General features: G+C 41.9%; 1 protein-coding gene across 2 annotated transcripts; it reads left to right on the top strand.

Moving 5' to 3' along the window:
• Window positions 1-694: 694 nt before the first annotated feature.
• Window positions 695-22,445, top strand: NDUFA12 (NADH:ubiquinone oxidoreductase subunit A12). 2 transcript variants are annotated; one of them, XM_043969279.1, is made up of 4 exons: window positions 695-852; window positions 8,653-8,735; window positions 9,680-9,767; window positions 22,157-22,445. In XM_043969279.1, exons 1-4 carry the CDS (start codon window positions 767-769, stop codon window positions 22,335-22,337), a joined length of 438 nt encoding a protein of 145 aa, XP_043825214.1. In that variant the 5' UTR covers window positions 695-766; the 3' UTR covers window positions 22,338-22,445. The 2 variants fall into 2 exon arrangements, with proteins under 2 accessions (XP_043825214.1, XP_043825215.1); XM_043969280.1 differs by lacking the exon at window positions 695-852 and adding an exon at window positions 3,980-4,089.
• Window positions 22,446-22,691: the final 246 nt, after the last annotated feature.

Below are 22,691 nucleotides of genomic sequence, written 5' to 3'. Positions count from 1 at the left end.
CGTGCTACATATGTAACTTTGGGTGAGTTAACTGCTCTGGAATTTTGTTTCCTGATCTGTAAAATGTCCAGGTTGGACTAAATCTTTTCTGAGGTCTTTTCTAGCTCTGCTTGTACGACCTGAGTCTAGTTGCTGACTTTCTTGCCTGGGTGATACTTAATGTTGGGTGCCTCAGTTTCCTTTTCTGTAAAATGGTGTGTGTGTGTGTTAGATGACATGACCCCCGACGTCCCTTCCCCTACTAGCTCTCTCATCGGAGATTCTATCTGTATGAACTTGAATTTCCCTGGACCTCAGTTGCTTAATCTGTAAAACGATGGACTAAACCAAAGCTTCTTAAACTCTGGGTCGTGACCCCATATGGGGTCGAGTAACTTGAATGCGGGGGTCGCGAATAATTTGGTAGTAAATGTTTGATTTGTATGCCAATTTTATATACCTGTCTACCCGGGGTCGTGTAAAAATTGCTCAGGTGAAAAGGGGTCGCGAGTGGAAGAAATGTAAGAAACCCTAAAATAGACGGTTCTGGAGGTCCTTTTCCCTTGGAGGGCTCTAGGGCCAGGGGGCGGGGCCTAGAGCCGGGGGGCGGGGCTCGAAGCTAGGGGGCGGGGCCTGCATCCTCGCTCCAGTCTCATTACGAATCAGGAGGCGGGGCGGCGGAACTCTCCGGGCGGAACCACGGGGGCCAGAGCCGCGGTTTCCGGCCGGTTCCCTTTCCCGAGTGCACCGGGGCTTCCGGTGAGGAGGAGGTGAAGGTGGGGGATAGATGGAGTACCTTCGGGTGCTGGGCCGGGGGCTCGGGCAGGTGAGCGGGCACGGAGGCATCTTCGGCTACGTGCGCCAGCTCTTCAGGTGAGCGCGGGGTCTCACACGGGCCCGGGGCTGGAGGGGGACGGGGTCACCTTGGGGCACCCCCAAGGTCAAGGGGACGGCCGGAGGGGGAAACTGAGGCCCAGGGGGTCCCAGACTCTCAGAAGTAGAGCTGAGAGGGACCTCGGGGACCGTCTAGCTCAAGCTCATTTTACAGCTTAGGGAAACTGAGGCTCAAAGGAGCATGTGCCTCTTGTAAAGTTGGGGGCGGGGGAGGCTCATAGTTCCGGGGTCTGGAAGGGACCTCGGTGTGAGGGGCGCCGTGCTAAGCGCCCTGGTCCTCACAACAACCCCGCGAGCTGGGTGCTGTTGTTATCACCCCCACTTTACAGATGAGGAAACCGAGGCAAGCAAAGTTGAAGTGACTTGCCCAGGGTCACACAGCTAGTAAGTATCTGAGGCTGGATTCGAACTCAGGTCTTCCTGACCTCAGGCTCAGCACTGTGACCACTGTACCACCTATCAGACCCTAAAGCCAGAGAGGTTGAGACTTGCCCAGGGTCACACAGCCAAGATGTGTCAGAGGTGAGACTTGAACCCACGTCTTCCTGAATTCCAGGTACTCGGAACACAAGGACACCATTTTTTTTTTAAAAGTCATGGGGTTAGCATTGGAGCAGCAAGGGACTCAGCAGTGTTCTGCTTGACCCCTGGAGTCGCTTGGGGTCATACAGGTGGTCAGTGTCAAAGCCAAGATTTGATCCCGGGTTTTCCAAAGTCCAAACTCATCAATGTCTCCCTTCAGCTGGTTCCACCCCCTCCTTTTATAGATGAAGAAACTGAGGCCAGGAGACATTCAGTGACTTGCCCAAGCAAGTAGTAAGGGCAGCCAGGTGGTGCAATGGATAGATTGCTGCTGGAGTTAGGAAGACCTAAGTTCAAATCCAGCCTCAGACACTTACTAGTTGTGTGACCCTGGGCAAGTCACTTCACCTGCTTGCCTCAGTTTCCTCATCTGTAAAATGAGCTGGAGAAGAAACCACAAACCACTCCATTGTCTTTGCCAAGAAAACCCCAGATGGGCCACAAAGAGCTAGACATGACTGAAAACTATAACACACAGGTAGTAAGAGCACAGAATCCAAGAACTATATCTTAAAGTTAAAGGGACCTCAGGAGCCATCTACTACAACCTCTTTATTTTATAAGTGAGGAAACTCAGACCCAGAGAAGAGACTTGCTGAGGATCACACACTTTCCTCAGATAGTGTTAGAAACAGTATTTGAGGGCAGCTAGGTGGCGCAGTGGATAAAGCACGGGCCCTGGATTCAGGAGTACCTGAGTTCAAATCCGGCCTCAGACACTTTACACTTACTAGCTGTGTGACCCTGGGCAAGTCACTTAACCCCCATTGCCCCACAAAAAAAAAAAAATGAAGGAAACAGTATTTGAACCCTGATCCTCTAATGTCCAAATGCATTGATTATCGTTTTTTAAAAAGTTATATGTTTTTATTATATCATACACAATATAGTAATAATGGCTGGCGTTTTCCCAGTGCTTTCAGTTTTACAAAACACTATACATAGATATAGGACTGGGAGTCAGGAAAACCCAGTTTTTAATCCAGCTTTAGATACTCATTAGTTGCGTGACTTTAGGCAAGTCATTAAATCTCTCTTAGTTTTTTGGTCTTTAAAAAATATAATTTGTTTTATAGTGTAATTCTGGGAGGGAGAAAGGGAGAGATACTAGGGAAAACCTTGAGGATATAAAAAGCAAAAGACTTTAATAGTTTTATTGTGAATAAATCCATAAAATGGGGATAATAAGCAGCACCTACTTCACAGTGTTGTTGGGAGAATCAAATGAGATAATATATGTCCAGTGCTTTGCAAACCTTAAAGTCCTATAAAAATGCTCGATATTATCATCTTTATTAATATTATGCTATTTTGTTTGTACTTCATCATAACCTGTAAGGTAGGTGCTAGTAGGTAGAGGACTAGACTTGGAGTCTGAAGTTCTTGGATTCCAACTATTGTGCTATAAGAAATGATGAGCAGGATGGTTTCAGAAAAACCTGGCAAGACTTATATGAACTAATGCAGTTTGAAGTGAACAGAAATAGGAGATCATGTACACAGTCACAAAAATGTTATAACAATGATCAACTGTGAAAGACTTAGTTACTCTGATCAAGTTAATAATCCAAGACAGTTCTTTTTTTTTTTTAATGTATGAGGTATTTTATTTTTTCCGTTACATGTAAAGATAGTTCTCAACTTTTGTTTATACATGCTTTACAATTTCAGATTTTTCTCCCTCCCTCCCCTCCCTCCCCCCTCCCCTAGACAGCAGGTAATCTGATATAGGGTATATCTATATATCTCTATACATATAGATATACATATATACACACACATATATATATACACATAATAACATTAATCCTATTTCTGCATTAATCCTGTTACAAGAGAAAGAATCAGAGCAGTGATGCAAAACCTCAAAATAGAAAAAAAAAAACAACAGCACCCAAAACAAAAGAAATAATATGGTTCAATCAGCATCTATACTCCACAGTTCTTTCTTTCTTTTTTTTTCTTGGATTTGGAGATCCTCTTCCATCATGAGTTCCCTGGAACTCTTCTGTACCATTGCATTGGTGAGAAGAATATAGTCCATCACAGTATCATCAACATTGAGTGTTGACCTACTGTGATGGACTATATTCTTCTCACCAATCCAAGACAGTTCTAAAGGATGCATGATTACAAATGCTATCCACCTCCAGAGAGAACTGATGAACCTTGAGTGCAGATTGAAGCATACTTTTTAAACATACTTTCTTTTTCTTTTTTGCTACATGGTTAATATGGAATTATATTTTGCATGACTTCACATTTATACTTGATATATTGCTCGCCTTCCCAATGGCTAGGGAAGGAGCTGAATGAAGGGAGATAATTTGGAACTCAAAATTTTAAAAAATGAATGTTAAAATAAATAAAGTATAATTATTTTTTTTAAAGAAATTCTGAATCCCTCCTTTGAATTTTTACAAACTGTATTGATGTCTTTTTTTTATATCCTTATACTTTTCCCCAGCATCCCTCTCCCTCCAGGAGTTATCACATATAACAAATATTTTTAAAGACCCTCCCCGCCAACCCCGAAAAAGGAGACAAAAATCGGCATAACTGATCAATACATTAACAACATCTGAAAACATGTGGAATGTATACCACCACTTCTGCACCTCTCACAATGAAGGGGTGGGTTGAGCTTTCCTTTCAAATCTCATTTTGAATCCTTCATCTTTATTATTTTGCTGTCTTCATTTGATTTTTTAAAATTTATCTTTTCATTTACATTTACATTTACATTTCATTCCTTTTCATTTACATTGTTGTAAACGTTGTGTATCTTGCTCTGCCTACTTTGCTCTGCATCAGTTCATGTAAAGCATTTCATACTTCCCTGTAGTCATCACATTTATCATTTCTCATAGACCAGAAATATTCCATTATTCCATTTATTTACCATTTGTTTAGCCCTGCTTCAGTTGATGGACATCTATGTTGCTTCCAGTTCTGTGCTATCACAATAGATGCTGCTAAAAATATTTTGGTGTAAATGAGGGCTCTTTTCTTATCAATGGCCTCTTTAGAATCTAAGCCCAGTAATATAATCTCTGGTTTGAAGGGTATCACTTTATTTGCATAATTCCAAATTGCTTTCCAAAACGGTGAGGAAACTGAGGCTCAGGGAAATTTGGAATTGTCCATGGTCAAGTGTCAGATGAGAGATTTGAACCTGTTTTTTCCCAACTTCAAATCCAGCATGGTATTCAAAAGCCAAGCATTTTTATTTACTTATTCATTCACTCATTTATCTAGTCATATAATTTTGTATTTAGGATTATTCTTCAATATCAGCACAACCAATTAAGAATTAACTTTGTTCATGTAGCCAACTACTTTTTTTTTTTTTTGGCAGGGCCATGGGGGTTAAGTGACTTGCCCAGGGTCACACAGCTAGTGTCAAGTGTCTGAGGCCGGATTTGAACTCAGGTCCTCCTGAATCCAGGGCTGGTGCTTTATCCACTGTGCCACCTAGCTGCCACCAACTACATTTTTAAATGTTTTCATCAGGCTGAGTAGTTTTTCAGGAAAGGTGAAGTTTGCTTGAAAGTGATTTGTATGGAATGGAATTGTCCCAAAGTTGTTTGTTATTATTGTTTTTTCTGCAAAGTGTGCAGGGTGAGTTAATAGGCACACTTTAGCATTATTATTTGATTTTGACCTACAGAGAAGGTCATTTATCTTCAGGTGACCGCATCGTATGCTATTATATATGGAATCCTAGCTCTGCAACTTCACTTCCTGTGTAACCTCGGGCAAGCCACCTCCACATCTTTCTTCCTCTTAAAATGATTGGAGAATTGAACTAGTTGGTTCTTTTCTGTTTTGTTTTGTTTTGAGTGAGGCAATTAGGGTTAAGTGACTTGCCCAGGGTCACACAGCTAGTAAGTATTAAGTGTCTGAGGCCATATTTGAACTCAGGTCCTCCTGACTCCAGGGCCGGTGCTCTATCCACTGTGCCGCCCCCAGAGTTGGTTCTTTTCTAAAGTCTTGTTCAGCTCTGAATCTATAATGATCCTTCCAGTGATTTTTCTAGGCCACCACCCTCAGCCTTTGGCCCCCTTATCTTTGTCTTATGCCAAGGGTTGGACTGGGTGGCCACTGAGTGAGAACTGGATTTGAAACTGACCCCTGCTCTTTACCTTGACTAGGCTAGTCACTTTGGGCCTCCGTTTTCTTCTCTGTAAAATGTGGGCTTTAGCCTTGGTGGTCTCTTCAAGTCTTGAAGCCTGCTTGCTGTTTGGGGAAGACTCAGGGCCTGGATGGTCTTTGGAAATGCTTTGGTGCCATGGGCTGCAGCGATATAGATATAGATATATAGTGTGATGTTTAAAATCTAAATTTTGGTTGCCTTAAATTAGAAGCTTTAGCACCAGTCCTTGGGTATTAAACATTTATTAAAGCATACAGAGATTCCCATGGAGTTCAGAAAGTTAAGAAAAAAGCCTATTTAGCCTAGAGTTTCAGCCTGGTCTGGTTCTTCCTCAAGTCCTCTGCCACAAGCCTGCTTCAATCACAAACTCTCTCCAGCAAGCTGATTGTGGAAGCTTTTTATAGGTCTGAAACAGAGGCGGTCCTTACACACTGCTTCAAGGTGATTGGTTGGCATCATCCAAATCCATGGGCTTTGAAGGTGTTCTCAAGTTGAGTTCACAGTCTAGTTTCTGAGAACAATACCTTCTTAAGGGATAGCCAGGTGTGATTACAATCCAATTAACTTGAAGTAGGCTTAATCAGCAGTCAATCACTCTCACTTGATTCAATCAGTCTTGATTAATCTCCAGGTGGGTCTTTGAGTATCTGCTAAATCCCATTATTTCATCACAATGGATATATAGATATAGCAGTGGACACGGATTCTGAGGACCTGGTTCTGATGCTGGATTTACTCCCCCTGTGACTGTGAGGAAGTCACTCTCCCACTCACAGCTTCACTTACTCATCTGCACGACAAGGGACAAGATCACTTTTTGGTGACCTAAAACCCTTACCATGCAATATCTCAGGTCTTACGTGTGCTCATCTCATCCCCCTAAAGAGTAGGAGCCGCTTGGAGTCTGAGATCGTGTCTTGTCCCTCTCTCCTAGTGCATAGCACTCTGCGTGTTTTTTACTTCACTCTCAGTAAAACATAAGTGCTCTGGGGCAGGGACTGCTCTCCGTTTTGTCTTGGCTCCTCAGCCTGGCACGCAATAAGCCTTTAATAAACATTGGATCAGTTGAATTGAATTGACTCCATCAGTGTAGTCACTTCTGGTGCCAGCCCCTGTGACATATGTAGACCATCCCTGAGAACTGGTACGGGAGCCAACTTGGTCCTCCCTCTCCAGTTGTAACTGGTTTGGTCTTTGAGGCACAGAAATCAAGTCCTGCCCATGCTTGGCCCTTAATATTGGTTGGACTGTTGAGGTTCTTGCTCTTGGGGAGAGAGGATGTTTGCATAAGACACATGGAGCTTTATTATACAATATTACCTGGTTGATTAATTAGTAACCAAGTAGAGAGCTCAGGTTGACATATTTTTTCAGTGCCCTCATTTATTGACAGGAAAATGAGACCCACGTATAGTAATGTGCCCTCAAGGGTGCACAGATAATAAAAAGTATAGGAGCTGGCCTACTGTGTGCTAGGGGCCTGTGCTGGGTACTTTATAAACCTTATCTCATTTTATTCACAGCAACCCTGAGAGGTAGGGGTTGTTATTCACATTTTACACACGAGGAAACTGAGGTAGGCAGGTTAAGTGATTTGCCCAGGGTCACACAGCCAGTGAGTGTTGGAGGCTGGATTTTAACTCTGGAGCAACACTTTGAATGGAAATCAGACAATGAGAAAGAAGCAGAGTCCTTAGGTGAAGGGCTTTTGAAGAGAGAAATTGGCTTAGATGTTGACAGGTGAAAGAATCAGCCTTCTGTCCACTGTGGTTGGCAACAGATGACTAAGAGGTTGTGGGTGAGAAGGGAAGTCGTGTTGTTTTGGGGCCAGCATTATTGATTTTCTTTATTGAGCAGTTCAACAGTCAGCTCTAGTTTAGATTTGTTCTGCTTGGTCCCTGAGAGCAGGACCACGGAGTAGTGAGTAAATTACAAAGATTTAGGCTGGATGTAAGGAAAATTCCCTGGCCATGAGGGGTGCCTTGGTGGGTAGTGGTTTTCCCCTAACCAGAGCTCTAAACCAAGAGTGGGGGATCACTTGCTGGCTGTGTTAGGGGATTCCTAGTTGTTTGTGTTATGTGGCCTCCAAGGTACCTTTCAGCTCTGACTGTATTTAGTCCTGCATCCTTAAAGCGGGCTCCCTCTTTTTCTAGGGAGTTCTCTCTGCTGCCCATCATTTTAGTATATACATAGAATGCTCTTGGCAGAGTGGGCCATGGCCTTCTACTCTGCAGAGTTCTGGCCCTAACTATGGTGACATCAGCCCTGGGACAGTATGAATGGGGGGATGGGTTGGGGCAAGAGGACCAGAGGGATCCAGCTGCTGGAAAACATTGCCTCTAGCCTCCTGAGAGAGCTGGAAAGGGGCCTCTTTTCTGAGGCCGAGAAAAGGTAAGTAATTGCCCCAGGTCACAGAGGTAGTGTGTGGCAGAGCTGGGCCTAACCCCAGGCTCCCTGCCTCATAGGGCAGGGCATTTTCCACATCTTCATTTGGAATTCAAAACTTAAAAAAAAAAAAAGTTTAAAAAATTATTTTAACATGTAACTGGGGAAAAATAAAAAAATACATATATATTTTATTTTTCCCCAATTACATGTTAAAATAATTTTAAAAGAAACAATAATATAATAAAAGAATAAGGAATAAAATAACTGTTATATTAGTAAAGCCAGTTCCCAAACTCTATGCACTTCAATTATGACTAGGCATTCAAAAAACAAATATTTTATTTTTATTTTCCCCCAATTATATGTTAAAATATTTTTTTTTGGAAGGGCAATGAGGGTTAAGTGACTTGCCCAGAGTCACACAGCTAGTAAGTGTCAAGTGTCTGAGTCCAGATTTGAACTCAGGTCCTCCAGAATCCAGGGCCGGTGCTTTATCCACTGTGCCACCTAGCTGCCCCCATTAAAATAATTTTTTAAACATTTTTTAAAAGTATATATATATATTTATTTAAATGATGAATCAACTTTGACTTCACTTTGCACAAAAAATCACATATACCTTAAAATATTTCCTTCTTTCTGGGAATTTGCAGGGTAAACGATGTGAGGGTTGGCGCGTTAGTGGGAGAAGACAAATATGGAAACAAATACTATGAAGACAACAAACAGTTTTTTGGTAAGTGAAATATCTGATGAGGAGACTTAAAAATGAGTACAATAAGGGGCAGCTAGGTGGCACAGTGGATAGAGCACCGGCCCTGGAGTCAGGAGTACCTGAGTTCAAATCGGGCCTCAGACACTTAACACTTACTAGCTGTGTGACCCTGGGCAAGTCACTTAACCCCAATTGCCTCACTAAAAAAAAAAAAAAAGAGTACAATATCAGATGTTAGAATTCAGTGCAGGTCTAGAGCTTTAAAATTTATGTCTACTGTATGTATTTTATAGAAACCAAATAGTGCATGATGAAAGTATCCTTGCTCATCACTGTCCTTTTAATCACCCTGTGTTTTATTTGTGTGACAGTTTCCAGCTTATAGAGCACCTTTACATTCCATTTGGTCCTCACAATAACCCAATAAATCAAAGCAGTTATTCTTCTTATTTTACAGATGAGAAAACTGACCCTCAGGGAGTCTAAATTACTTCCTGATAATGTAGTTTTACCATTTATGTTAGAAGACTTTTGCATGCCACCCTGGGCGCCCAATTACCATTTTTAACATTAGTTCTATAGGAATGTGCAGTCCGAATTCCACATTGGTATTGGACTTCCGGCCACTCAGTAGATCCAGCAAGGGCAGGGTCCTCTCTGCGGGGGCGGGGCGGGTGGCTTCCTTCTAGCAGCAGCTGCTTTTGGAATGCCTGGTCATAGTTGAAGTGCATAGAAGTTGGGAACTGGCTTTACTAATAGAAGGGTTATTTTATTCCTTAAGAGCAGATCTCTTCTAAGATTATATTATATTAGATTATCTAATATCTAATATATTAGATTAATTATATATTATCTTCTTTATTATATATATATATTATACACATATATATTTATATTAAAAGATTTATCTTCTTCGGCATCATCGAACCACACTTTTTACTATATTATTGTTTCTTTCAACTCAGGTCGACATCGATGGGTTATCTACACAACGGAAATGAACGGCAAGAATACATTCTGGGATGTGGATGGAAGCATGGTGCCCCCTGAATGGTAACACAAGGGAATATGTTGTTATAGATTATGTATGGATGCTCATTCATTCTTTTTTTTTCCCCTCGGGGCAATGGGGGTTAAGTAACTTGCCCAGGGTCACACAGCTAGTAAGTATAAAGTGACTGAGGCTGGATTTGAACTCAGGTCCTCCTGAATTCAGGGCTGGTGCTTTATCCACTGCGCCACCTAGCTGCCCCCATGCTCATTCATTCTGCTGATGTTTTAACTCTATTGACTAAAAGAACCACTGCGGTTCTGGGAGCCCATGAGCGCCATTGAGGATGCCGGCCTGGTTCACAGAGATGTTGTGGGGAGGTGGGAATTGGTTCTCTCAGTGCTCCTGGAGAACCACTCGAGTCCAGTTCTCTGCACACAGGTGCTTAACAAATACGTTGGTGCCAAGTAGCGATGGACCATGGGTAGGATGGGGTGGTTGAGTAGGTTGACGGAGCCAAGAGAGCAGCCTGGGGTCCTGGGCAGCAGTGACCAGGAGCTGCTCCACTTGTGAAATCAATCTTGTGCTGGTAGAAAAGGGAGCTTGGTTTTGCAGGAATGCTCTTCCACTGTCTCACGTGCATGAATATCCTTAAATGTTACCTCTCGTCTGACCGACTAGAAGCTGACTTTTTTCTCCTGTGACGTAGACATTTACAGAGCTGAGACGGTTTTAAATCCCAGATTTAGTGTTTTCTTTGTTTGCCTTTTGTTTTTAACAACTTCATTTTCTTATCTCATCCTTTCCATTTATGACATTTTTTCAGTATCTCACTGAACAAAGCTCTTTTTTTCCTCCTTGAAGCTTACATTATTTGAAGCCTCCTCACCCCAGTAAATAGGATTCCCGATGTTGCTTGTTACTTCTGAGACCCCAGGTAGTTGGCTACGTGCATACTGTCTCCCCTCATGCCCCTGGATCCATTGATGCTTATACCCCTAAGAAGCCATTGATAGAAGGGCCCCAAAGGGATCCCCACTCTCTCGTCTGCTTCTTTCTTTCTCTATTCCTTCCTTGCTGCTTAGAGGCATGCTTAGGTCTCCCCATCCCTACTAGATGTCCAGCTCAGCGTGTCCCAAACTGAGCCAATTATCTCTACCCCTCCCCGGCCCTCTTCTGACCTCTGCCATTTCACTGGATGGCCTCCTTCAGGTTCCTTTCACTCTCGGCCCTCCCAAGACACACCCACGTCCTCATATACAGCATCCTCTCTCTGGTCCTTGTACAAAGTGCTCTCTCTCTCCACCCCTGCTGCTTTAGTACTACCACCACTGGCCTGAGGCCTGGGGGAAGAACCTCTGCTCTAACAGAAGAATGTTTCACCGAGCTGTGCATGGAGCTTTGTTCTTGTTCTGTGTCTGTTACCTGATGCTTAACCCTGTTAGGTGGGTGCTCTTAGCCCCATTTTACAGATGAGGACCCTGGGGGCTCCAAGGTTAATTAATTTGTCTTTTATACAGTTTACAGCTATTTACACTGGGGATTAGTGAAGGGGGATTTACTTGTTCATCTGAAAAATGGCATGTTAGAATCATGGTAAGATGGAAGGAAATGCTCACAGAAAAACAGGGTTGGGGGCAGCTAGGTGGCACAGTGGATAAAAAGCACCAGCCCTGGATTCAGGAGGTCCTGAGTTCAAATGCAGCCTCAGACATTTGACACTTACTAGCTGTGTGACCCTGGGCAAGTCACTTAACCCTTATTGCCCTGCAAAACAAAAACAGGGTTCATAATTTCTCAAACTCCTTTCTCAATTATCTCCATGACTAGGAGAGGGCAGTGAACTGAGTAATCCAGAAAGAGGCACCACTTGACTTTAGAATGCACTTGGAGGTTTGAGGCTAACAGTGCGTTATTATTATGTTCTTTTTTTAAAATAACAGATTGAATTTTCTAAATATGTCCCAAAAGTCAGTGCAGTTTTAAGCTATGAAAGCTTGGGCTTTGAACACCTTGCGTTATGTTTTGTCCAGTAATTGAATCTTGTTTTTCTGGATCACAGACCTCATGTGGATGATAGGACAGGTGTTGTCAAAGAACAGGGTAGGAGTTAGGCAGAAGGAGATGGCTCAGAATGGACAGTTTGTCAGAGATAAGCCATCAAGTGGGAAAATTGCACATTGGAAGAATGTTATTGAACTATTAAAAAGTTTAAAGTCCCCAAGATACTAGCAGACAGTCATCATTCAATGCTGGTTACACAGTGATAGTCTGTTACCTCCCCATATTCATTTCTTCCTTTGTTTTTTTCTCCCCTCTTTTCTTTTCCTTCTTCCCTTTCCCCTCTTCTAGTGTTCTTTTCCTTTTCTTCTCTTTTATGTCGGTAAGTCAACCAACAAATGTTAAATGCCTGCTATGAACTTACTAGTAAGAATCGCTTACACCTCTATATCATTTGAAGTTGCAAAGTGCTTTGCACCTACCTCTTATTTGACCCTCAGAAAAGCCCTGTTAGGTAGGTGCTTTGGCCCCATTTTACAGATAAGGAAATGAAGGGCTCAGAGTTCAGTTCTCTTCCCCAGGAGCACATGTTTAGCCAGCGCCTTCGGCTGCTCTGGACCCCAGATCTTCCTTGTTTCAGGTCCAGTGTACTGTCCCTTAGGCCAGGCTGCTGCTTACTCTGGGCATACAAAACATGGAAGATGCAGGAGCATTTTTTACAGTGTAGGTGGGGAGAGATGTAAAACTAAATACATGCGAAAAATGGCATAAGATAAAAGGTGGATGTGATTGTAAATGCACATGTTTATCAGGTGACTTATAATTAAGTGTTTAGTGATTAACCCAGGCAATACACTATATTCTAAGGAGGAGAAAGAAGTCAGGGTGATTCAGGAAGTTGGAGAGGCTTCTTGGAGGAACTTGGATTTAACTTTGTCTTGATGGATGGATAGACTAGATCTCAGGCACAAAGAAGGGAGAAGGGGAAGGTCACTTTAACTAGGGTGTGTGTGTGTGTGTGTGGGGGGTCACCTGCAGCTAATTTAGTTTAAACTATTATTTATTTGCTTTTGACACGCAATCATCAGTTTCTCCCTAATTTGTCATATATTTTGGACAGACTTTCTTATTCTGATGATAACTTGTTCCTCAACATGGCTCTAGTTGCAGATTTCCCAGAAGTAAGGCACTGTTCATTCAGAAATTGTTTGAAACAGTGTGTTGCCAAGTTGGTGTCAAATAGAGCTCTCTTGAATTTCTCTTCCAAAGTGTATGAATACTAAGGTCTTGTTTAGATGTCTACAAGGCATATTTTGAAATAGATTTTCTTGTATTACAAAGTGTTACTCTCACTAATTTATAATCTATCTTTCACATAAAAATAATTTGCAGCCAGCTGACAGGGTTGTTATATTTTTCCCTGCTAAATTATTTTGCTAATTCTTATGCAGTATCTGTTTCCTAGACTTTATATTTTTGGTGTTTTTTTTTTTTAAAGCATGTCAGGTTAGGCTGATGCTTCCATTTTATGTGACCGGATTATTGGAAAATTCCAAACCTGGACTTTGAAGAGAAGTCTGTCTGATAACTTGTGGCGAATGAGAAAGTATTTTTGATTCCACCATTCAGGAGAAATCTTTTTCCTTTTCATAGATTATCCAACTTGTAGTGCATGCTGGGCACAATTACTCATGGAAAAATTTGAAGGCTTTCAGATAAAAACACATTTTGAACCCTTTCTGACAAAATCTTAGTGAATCATACTGTGCAGTGGAATGGATGTTGGAAATTTTTCCATTTAGACAGCCTCTTTCTTCCTCTGGGCCCGGCTGCCACTAAAGCATATGCGTTTCTTTAGACAGAATAATGGGAGGTCCAAATTTGCCCTTTTGGTGATGGTTTGAGTGGAGTGAAATTGAGTTAGAAATAAAGAGAACCTATTTGTGTCCTCAAAATGAATGACAAATTACTTGGAAACAGCCTTTGAAGTTGTTTTGCACTATAAGAAACATTTTAAAAGAGTATTTTTAGATCTTCCATAATATTTTCCTTTCCGGTCCTTCAGAAAGAATTCCTTCCTTTGGCTATTGATTTAGCTTCAGTTTCTGTCTTTTGATCTCACCACTGAGAGTTAAATTCTAATCTTGCATTAGAAACTACATGTGTGGAGGGATGCTGATTGAGACCAATTAAAATAATTTGGCTACTTATGTTTAATAATGTGCAGAAAGGGAAGGAGGTTGTCAAGTTCAGTATTTTCTAAGCAGGTGGTATTCTAATTGTGAATCCTTAAATACATTCATGAGATTTGTTTACATTTCTTTTGTTTCAACAGACCTACTTCAAATGGAGCTATTTGTCCTTTTCTTAAGTGCTCATCTCTTCTGTCCTTTTTAGGATAACATTAAGCTTTAACTGTCTGTGGAAAGAATTCGTGGACTGTGTTCCTTCAAATTTAGAAAGTAGATGTTCTATGTCACCCTTTCATTTATTCAGGACAAAGGATGATGGAGAGGTTTTTTCATGCCCACGTACCACAAAAATGAAGCTCTGTTTTCTGTCAGCATCTCGGATTTGGGCTTTATATTGGTTTTGCTCACCTGTGCCCCAGCTCGCTCCATGACATTGGAGCACAAGAAAATTTAAAAAGTGGGTTGTCTTCTTTCCCAATTGTGTGAGAAAGGTTGGAACTTGGAGAACACACAACATAGGGACAGAGATGTGGGTCCTTCCTACCTTGTCAGAAGCTTCCTTTTTTTTTTTTTTTTTTAAGTGAGGCAATTGGGGTTAAGTGACTTGCCCAGGGTCACACAGCTAGTAAGTGTTAAGTGTCTGAGGCCGGAGTTGAACTCAGGTACTCCTGACTCCAGGGCCAGTGCTCTATCCACTGTGCCACCTAGCTGCCCTTTTTTTTTTTTTTGTCAGAAGCTTCTTAAACTTCTGGATATATCTGGGATATGGGGATGGGGACAGCCCTGTGCTTTCATTGGCCTAGAGGACTCTCAGTGGGGAAAATCCCTCTGCCAGTGCAAGGTGGCACCTTCTGGGCAGCTAAAAACATGGAGGAGTCAGGTGAGTTAATTTTCCAGGGTCACCCAGCTAATAAATGTTAGAAATGGGGCTCAATTCCAAACCTTTCTGGCCTTGAGACCAGCTCTCTGTGTCCTCTGTCACATTGGCTCCTGTGCACATGCATGCTACCTAAGGTAACCCATTCAAGTTTGGGATTGCTAGAATTGTTCCCCCCTCCATATATATTTTTATTTGTTTATTCTTTTAGATTCTCTTTTTTTTATTCTGAGTTCCAAATTCCCTCACTCTCTCTATCCCCCATCCCCTACCCCCTGCATTATGCTGCTCGTTATATATGTGAAATCATAATGGCTGTATTTATTAAGAAGTTCACCTTTCTAAATCTCATGGTTCTCTCAGGAACCAATAATTTTTCTTTTCTTTTTTGGGGGGTGGGGTGGACCTGGTTTACTAGATAGATACATCAGGAAAATATAGATGTAGTATACTTAGATTTCAGCAAAACATTTTCAAAAGTGTCTTATGTTATCTATTTGCAAAAGATGGAGAAATGTAGGCTTGATGGTAAAATGGTTAAATCAATTCAGAACTGGTTGAATGACCGGACCCCAAAAAGCTATTGATTGATTGGGGAGGAGAGGTTGGGCAAAGATCTTTAACAGACTGCCCCAGTGATTTGCCCTTGACTGTTTTGTTCAGGATTTTTTCCAAGGGTAAACATGTTATGGTTATTAAATTTGAGAGACAAAAAGCTGGGAGAGATAGCTAACGTGTTGGAGGAGAGGCTCTGAGAAGATTGCTCTTGACAGAATAGTGTGATGGATTGCATTTAATAAAATAAGATTTAATAGGAATATATGTAAAGTCCTATTATTGGATTCCAAAAAATCTGCCCACAGCTGCATTGTGTCCAGAATGAAGGAGGTGCTGCATGGTAGTCTGCACTGGTTGAACCCACAGGCAGATGGGCCCAAGAGCCCTCAGAGTGACAGCACCCTCAGAGTGACAGCACCCTCATCCCCGATCCTGCCCAACCACTATTTCCACTTCCAGCCTAGCTTCGCATCTATCATCTAGGAAAGTGGTTCCTGAGGAGAAGGAAGCAGCTATTTCCACCAACTGCCTCATGGAGCATGCACGTCTACCTAGTTGAAGCAGCCAGGCCCCAAGGCAGGCACAAGAGGCAGCATGCACTAGCTCTGTTTGCCCAGCTCTTCCCACTTTGATCCACCTAATGTAATAGATGAGTACGAAAAGGTTTTGGCTAATGGGATCATAGATAGAGAATCGGAAGGGACTGTAACCGTCATCTCTTCCAACTCTCTCATCATATAGAAGAGGACCCCAAGGCACAGAGGGGTTTGCTGACTTGCCTGAGGTTACACAGTAGTAAATGGCAGTGATAGAATTTGAGCCCCATTGTCTTCGCCTTACACCACACTGCCTGTTTCAGTGGTGATAGAGCTGTGAGCATGAGGTCATGGGCAGCTCACAAGGGGCACGGCTTTTAGGCTTGCTGGGAAACCCAGTAAACCCAACCTGTTGGCCTGTAGAATGATGCGTGGTAACATTTTCAGAGAAATTCTGTTGTGAGATTGCCTGAGTAATTCTAATCTGTGATACATCAGTTGTGTTATGGCCATTGTATGACCAAACTGTTGGCGTCTGTTTTCATTTTTGAAGGAAGTCAGCCAGTTGCCTAGAAGACAGTGTTCACTACATCTTTGGGCCATTCTTACTTTTTTACTGCTAAGGAAATGTTTTGGGGTTAAATATACTTTAGATTTTCTGTGTTTGGAATGCCTCCTTTTCTCATCTCTTCAGATGCCAAAAGTAACACTTTGTTACTGTCAGGTTGTTGAGATGTACTCTTAATTTAAAGTTTTAGTGGGGAAACAACAAATAAATAAATACTATTTTACATTAATGCAGGGGTTATGTCTTTTTCATGTCTTATTAAGTTACATCTAGGATTTATATTTTTAAATAATAAACTTTCTGCCAACCAGTTAGTTGTGCTCAGTTTATATTTCCATTGAAATTTTTGTCACAACGTGATGTGTGTATAATCTGATCAAAACTAATATTTGTCTTTATTCTTGACTCTTCCCAGCCTTATTCATTATTTAATGGTTACCTTTGATGTGCTGTTAGTAAATTTATCATAAAGGGTTTTTTGTTTTGTTTTGTTTTTTGCTGGGCAGTGAGGGTTAAGTGACTTGCCCAGGTTCACACAGCTAGTAAGTGTCAAGTGTCTGAGACCAGATCTGAACTCACTTCTTCCTGAATCTGGGGCCAGTGCTTTATCCATTGTGCCACCTAACTGCTCCCCCCCCCCCAAAGTATTTAATAAAAAAGCAGATTATCTCATTTGGACCTTATGATAGCCTTGTAAATATTACTGTACTATTGTAAATATTATTAACCTCATTTTACAGAGGAGGAAACTGAGGCTCAGAGAAGTGCCCAACTGGAAAGTCTCAGCCTTCAAGGCCTTCTGACTCAAAATCTTGCTTCCTTTCCACTGTTCCACATTTGCTTTCTGAAGGAAAAAACACTTGAGCTGCCAATTGATCTGTGAAGATCAAACGAGATGTGAATATGAAAGTTCTGTGAGCTGTGCAGGCCTGTACGGGTGTTGTTAGCAAACTGCTGAAAACCCAGCTTAACCTCGCTCTTGTGGGTTTTATCTGTTGCTGAAATAATAACATTTATAATTAAGGGCATGATCTCCTAGTTACAACATAAGACTCATTGTTTAGAGCTTGTTTTCTTTCATTTTATTTTTTAAACAATTTCTTATGCTTCCATTGGCTTTGGGACTAATTAAATGTATAGTTTAATGATGAGGAGGTCCACGGAATAGTTAAGTGCTTTCCGTGGTGCTGACAGATCATATATTACTGTTACCAGGTTTGAGTGGAGGTCAGATCCCATCGAAATCTCTGAAATCTTGGACAGTGGCTACCAACAATGGTATTTTATTTTTATAGCACAATTTGCTTCTGTCAGAAAACCTCATCCCATGATGTTTTTTGCACCGTTTGTCTATGTCAGAGCCATTGTTGTATACAATAGCATATGCATAAATGGACTACATCATTATAAAGAAACTCATCCCACAGCTATGCCTCATAAGGAGACAGGAAATGTAGGCAATTTTCTTTTCAAGAAGAAAAATCAACTGTACAAGTGGTTGATTCTGTCAGGAGAAAAAGAAAATGTAGCAAAATAATCTGGCATTGTTCTTTATGTTACTCACATTCATAAGAATAATTGCCTGCTGATCCACTGGAAAACATAATTGATCATAGTTAATCTGAAAAAAAAATGATTTTTTGAATTTGATATTCTGAACTTAACTTTAAGTTTATTCATTACAGTGAAATTTTAGTGTAGTCTACCGTCAAACTTCTTAACCTCTGTGTTGAGACCCAATTTGGGGTCACATAACTGAATGTGAGGGTCATGAGAAATTTGGCAACTGGAAAAGGTTATGTGTGCCTATTTTACATACTTGTGTACCTGGGGTCAGGTAAAAATTTCTCAGGTGAAAAGGGGTCACAAGTGGGAAAAGTTTAAGAAGTCCTTCTCTAGTGTTCCCAGCTGTTAGAGCTGCCCCAGATTGGGAATAGGTTGTGTCTGGAGGCAGCAGAGATCTTCTAGCAAAGGCTTACTATGTCTGCTGCAGGAGAAGATTCTATTCAATAAGTATTTACTTATTAAGAGCTCACTGTCTGGCAGGCTTTGTGCTTGGCCCCAGGCGTACACAGGACAAAATTAAAAACAGCCCCAGTGCTCAGAGAGCTTACAAACAAGGTGTTCCCAGAGAAGTAAACATAAAATAGATGGAAAGTGAATAGAAAGTAACTTTTTTTGGTGGTGGTGGTGGTGGCGCTAATAATTGGCAGGATTGACTTGGCCATTGATCTGCACCACGAATGGAGCCAGGATTCCAAGAGGCAGAGGTCAAGATGGAGAGTATTCCAAGCATAGGGATGACCTCTGAACTCCCTGTCAACCCCGAGAGTCTGTGATTTTTTTGTGACTTTATGGCTTTATTTCCTTATAATTAATTTTTAATGTGATTTCTCTCTTCCAAGAATTATATCCTAGATTGTAAAGTTAGCACTAACACTAAAAGAAGGAGTATTTGTGGACAGACAAGTATTGTTTTTCACACCTCTCTGTTCACTAGATGTCTGCTTTCCTCCTTTCTAACCTCTGTCTTTCGTTTTATGGATAGAAGAGGGTTTGCCACAAGATGATGCTCTATACAACGATCTCCCCATTTTAGTTCATCTCCTTATCTAGGAAAGTTTCCTTTATTTCAGTGGTCATTACTGCTATTGGAAAACAAAGAAGGGAGGTCCTGCATTAGGATAACACCTTGTTAACATCTTACAGGTAAATACATTTGAGAACAAAGGAACTTGTAGAAAAATTAGGTAGCCCAGTAGATAGAGCACCGGGCCTGGAGTCAGGAAGACCTGAGTTCAGATGTGGCCTCAGACACTTAATAGCTGTGTTAACCTTGGCCAGTCATTTAACCTCTGTTTGCCTCAGTGTCCCTACCTCCCATGGTTGTTGGGAGGATTGAATATTTGTAAATATTTACCATAGTACATGGCATGTAGCAGGCATGTTAAATGTTAGATATTATTGTTATCAGTATTGTTGTTAAAAAATATGGGGCTTTGGGCATAAATTGTATATTTAATCCATTTGTTTAGCAAGGGTCTGAAGAGAGTGACCTGCATTTGATCTCAACCTGGGCATAAGATGTGATAGAGCTCCCCACCTTACTTCCACTTAGGACTGTGCATTGACACAGAGTTAGGGCAGGGGCTACGTGATGATATTTTTCTTGCTCATCGCTGAAAAAATGGATTTTTGGAGAGAAAATAAACTCAAATATTTCTGAGAATGGTGACTCTGAATCTGCAGCCCTGGTCTGCACCTTCATTTGGCTCCCATATTGCCTATGACATTAACTGATGGGTGGAGAATACTCTAGTGGTTTCTTTGGGGCCTCTTTTTCTTCCTTTCATTTGCAGTCCTGGTCATCAGGTTCATAGATGTGTCATTTGTAGAGAAGATGGTGCTTAAAAGTCTTTTGTTATCCATGCTTCCTATCTTTTATAGTCAAGGATATCTCGATAAGTCCTATACCCTCATTAGTGAAAATGGTCTTTTTTTAAACAATGACCGATGTCACATCTGAGATTCTTAGCAGAAATTCCAAGAAGCTTAAGAGGCTTTTAGGTAACATGGGAATTGGAAGGGGAAAAAATATTTCATCTCCTTTTTATTTACATGGCTGTATTTGTTGTGTACTTTTTTTTTGTCTTTGCTTACTTCGCCTTGTATCTGTTAATGTAAGTCTTTTCATACTTCTCTTGTCATATTCGCTGTTTCTTACAGAACCATAATATTCCCTTACATTCCTGTACCACAGTTTGTTAAGCCATTCCCAGGCAGTGGGCTTTGTTTCTGTTCTTTGCTACTACAAAAGGTACTGCTTTAAACATTTTGGTGTATATGGAGACTTTCTTTTTGTCAGTGATCTCTTGCCTAGCAAGATCTCTTTGTCTAGCATTGGAATCTCTGGGTCAAAGGGTATGGACGTACCCTTTGTTTGCCCTTTATTTGCACGCATGATTTAATTCTTTAAGGAAAAATACTGCTATTCATATTTTTTTTTAAGTAATGTAAAATGTATTAATGCAGAAATTTTAGCCTGGGAAAGGACTTTAAGGTCAAAAGCTTTAAGGAGTGTGTCTTGCATCTCTTTTGTTTCCTTGAACAATAAAAATGTTGAAAAAAACCTGGAGTTTCCTTGAACTCTGCACTTATGCAAATCTGCATGTTTTAGCCAATACCGTGGACACAGACAGGCAAGGCTTAGCTTCTCCACCAGAGAACACAAATTGCGTCTTGTGTGGTGTATTATCAAAAGATGATCAGCTGGAACGCTGAGTCCCCTGTAATTTCCAGTTTGGCTGCCTTTTTGGCTTCACATTGCAATTCTTAAGCTTTTAGCCTCTGGAGTTTTTATGACTGGAAAATTTTGGAGGAAACTGTTTTTAAAAGCAAAACTACAGAGTAGAAGAAAAACCATTTTGTTTCGCTCTAAACTTCACAGGTCATTAAAAGTAGGTGGCTGCTAGGTGTGCTCCTGAGCCTAGGCCTAGGCCTGGGCCTGGCTGGACAGGCAGTCTCTGTTCTGAGAGAGGCACTCAAGTGGGTCAGCTGAACAGCATCATCATCACTTCTCAAGGCCTGGCCCAGGGGTTTGATTCTACCTTTCTCTGTAACATTGCTTAGCACCCCCCTTCTCTCTACTCACCCTCCCACCCCCTTAGCTGTCTCTGGCTTGGACACTTAAAATGCCCCCCCAACTCCTCTCCTGCTTCCTGCCCCTCGCTTCTCTGATCCACTTCCTTAGCTTCCAGGGAAACCTTCCTAAGGCTCAGACAGGTCCGACCACAGGTCACTCCCCTCCCTGCTCAGGGGCTTCAGGAGACCCCCGTCCTTGGCCTAGAACTGGATCCCTGCAGTCAGGCTCCAGCTGAGATCTTCAGTCTTGTTTCACATTATTCCTGTGCTTGACGAGCTGCTCCCTTGTCTCTGACCCGTGGTTTTCCACGTTGGTGGGCCCCTCCAGCTCTTCTCTCATGCTGGGAACACCCTCTTTCCGTATCACTCGAAATCATCGCTTCCTCACAGGGTTCCTCCCAGCTCCTTCAGGAGCCCGCCTTGAGCTCTAAGAGGGTCTGAAGCTGACAAACACCCCTGTTGTGGAGCTTCTCTTGAGTATGTGGCTGAGTTGTTTCCCAGCAGGGGAAGAACACCAGTCCTGAGAAGGCAGAAGGACTTCTCAAGGAGTCAAACCCGCTACATCTCAGAGACTAAGAACTTTTCTGGGATCCTCTGGGGACTCTTGCGGATTTGTTGAGAATGACTTGGCTGTCGCTGAACCATTAAGTGACTTCATCCCGAACCAAAAAGGCAAGAAAGACAAAATTGTCTTAAAGCCCGCCAAGCCTTTTGGTGATGAATGAGCCCACAGATGAGAGAAAAACCTTCAAGGACTTAATCAGCTGCTTTGCCCATGCAGTGGTGCCGGCTCACAGACCCACAGATACCAAGTGCTCATCTTCCACCCAATCCCGGCAGAAAAAGCTATCTTCAAATTGTCCTACGGTGCTTAAGCTTCTCCCCTTTGCTCCTGCCCTCCTTTATTTCGTGTTCTATTTATCTGTGTCCCAGTAGACTATAAGGCTCTTTGGGGACAGAACTGTCGGTTTTTCATATTTGTATCTCTTGTGCTTAGTTAACACAGTATATGCTTAAGGAAGGTTTAATGTTCATAAGTCGCATTTTTTTACTGACCATTGTATACTCTTAATCTTAGGCATCGTTGGCTCCACTGCATGACTGATGACCCTCCAACAACTGTCCCGCCAACTGCTCGTAAGTTCATTTGGAAGAACCACAAATTCAACCTGAGTGGCACTCCTGAACAGTACGTTCCCTATTCTACTACCCGAAAGAAGATTCAGGAATGGGTCCCACCTTCGACACCTAACAAATAGACCCAACTGAGAGTAAAGCTCTAGCTTTGTTATCAGATGTGGGGTGTCTGTGTAAATTGTACGTGTGATGGCTAAATCCTTTAATAAAGTTGTATTGTGTCTTCAGAACCCTTTTGACTTTTAAAAAAAGTTTCATGTCATGTAACGTGTGGTAGAATGGTTTCAAAGTGTGGGCGATAGAAAAGTTTTCCAAACCTGCCTGGTGGCTCTCCGCTTTGTTTTAGCCCTCCGCATGCCCTGTCCCTAAAGGTACAGTGGCAGCTTGAAATGCAGTAGCGTCCCCACTGAGAGGTAAGTGTACTTTGTGAATCGCTCCTTCCCCAAACCGGATCGGACCCTGCCTCGCTGCCCTTG

The sequence above is a fragment of the Dromiciops gliroides genome, chromosome 5, assembly GCF_019393635.1.
Source record: "Dromiciops gliroides isolate mDroGli1 chromosome 5, mDroGli1.pri, whole genome shotgun sequence".
In the NCBI taxonomy this organism is placed as follows: Eukaryota; Metazoa; Chordata; class Mammalia; order Microbiotheria; family Microbiotheriidae; genus Dromiciops; species Dromiciops gliroides.
The sequence above is the reverse complement of the archived record's forward strand: the minus strand, read 5'-3'. Positions and strand labels throughout refer to the sequence as shown.

Coding starts and splice junctions, on each gene's coding strand:
- NDUFA12 (XM_043969279.1), top strand. CDS start 767: ATGGAGTACCTTCGGGTGCTGGGCCGGGGGCTCGGGCAGGTGAGCGGG. Junction 853..8,652: donor TACGTGCGCCAGCTCTTCAG/GTGAGCGCGGGG, acceptor GGGAATTTGCAG/GGTAAACGATGTGAGGGTTG. Junction 9,768..22,156: donor AGCATGGTGCCCCCTGAATG/GTAACACAAGGG, acceptor TCTTAATCTTAG/GCATCGTTGGCTCCACTGCA.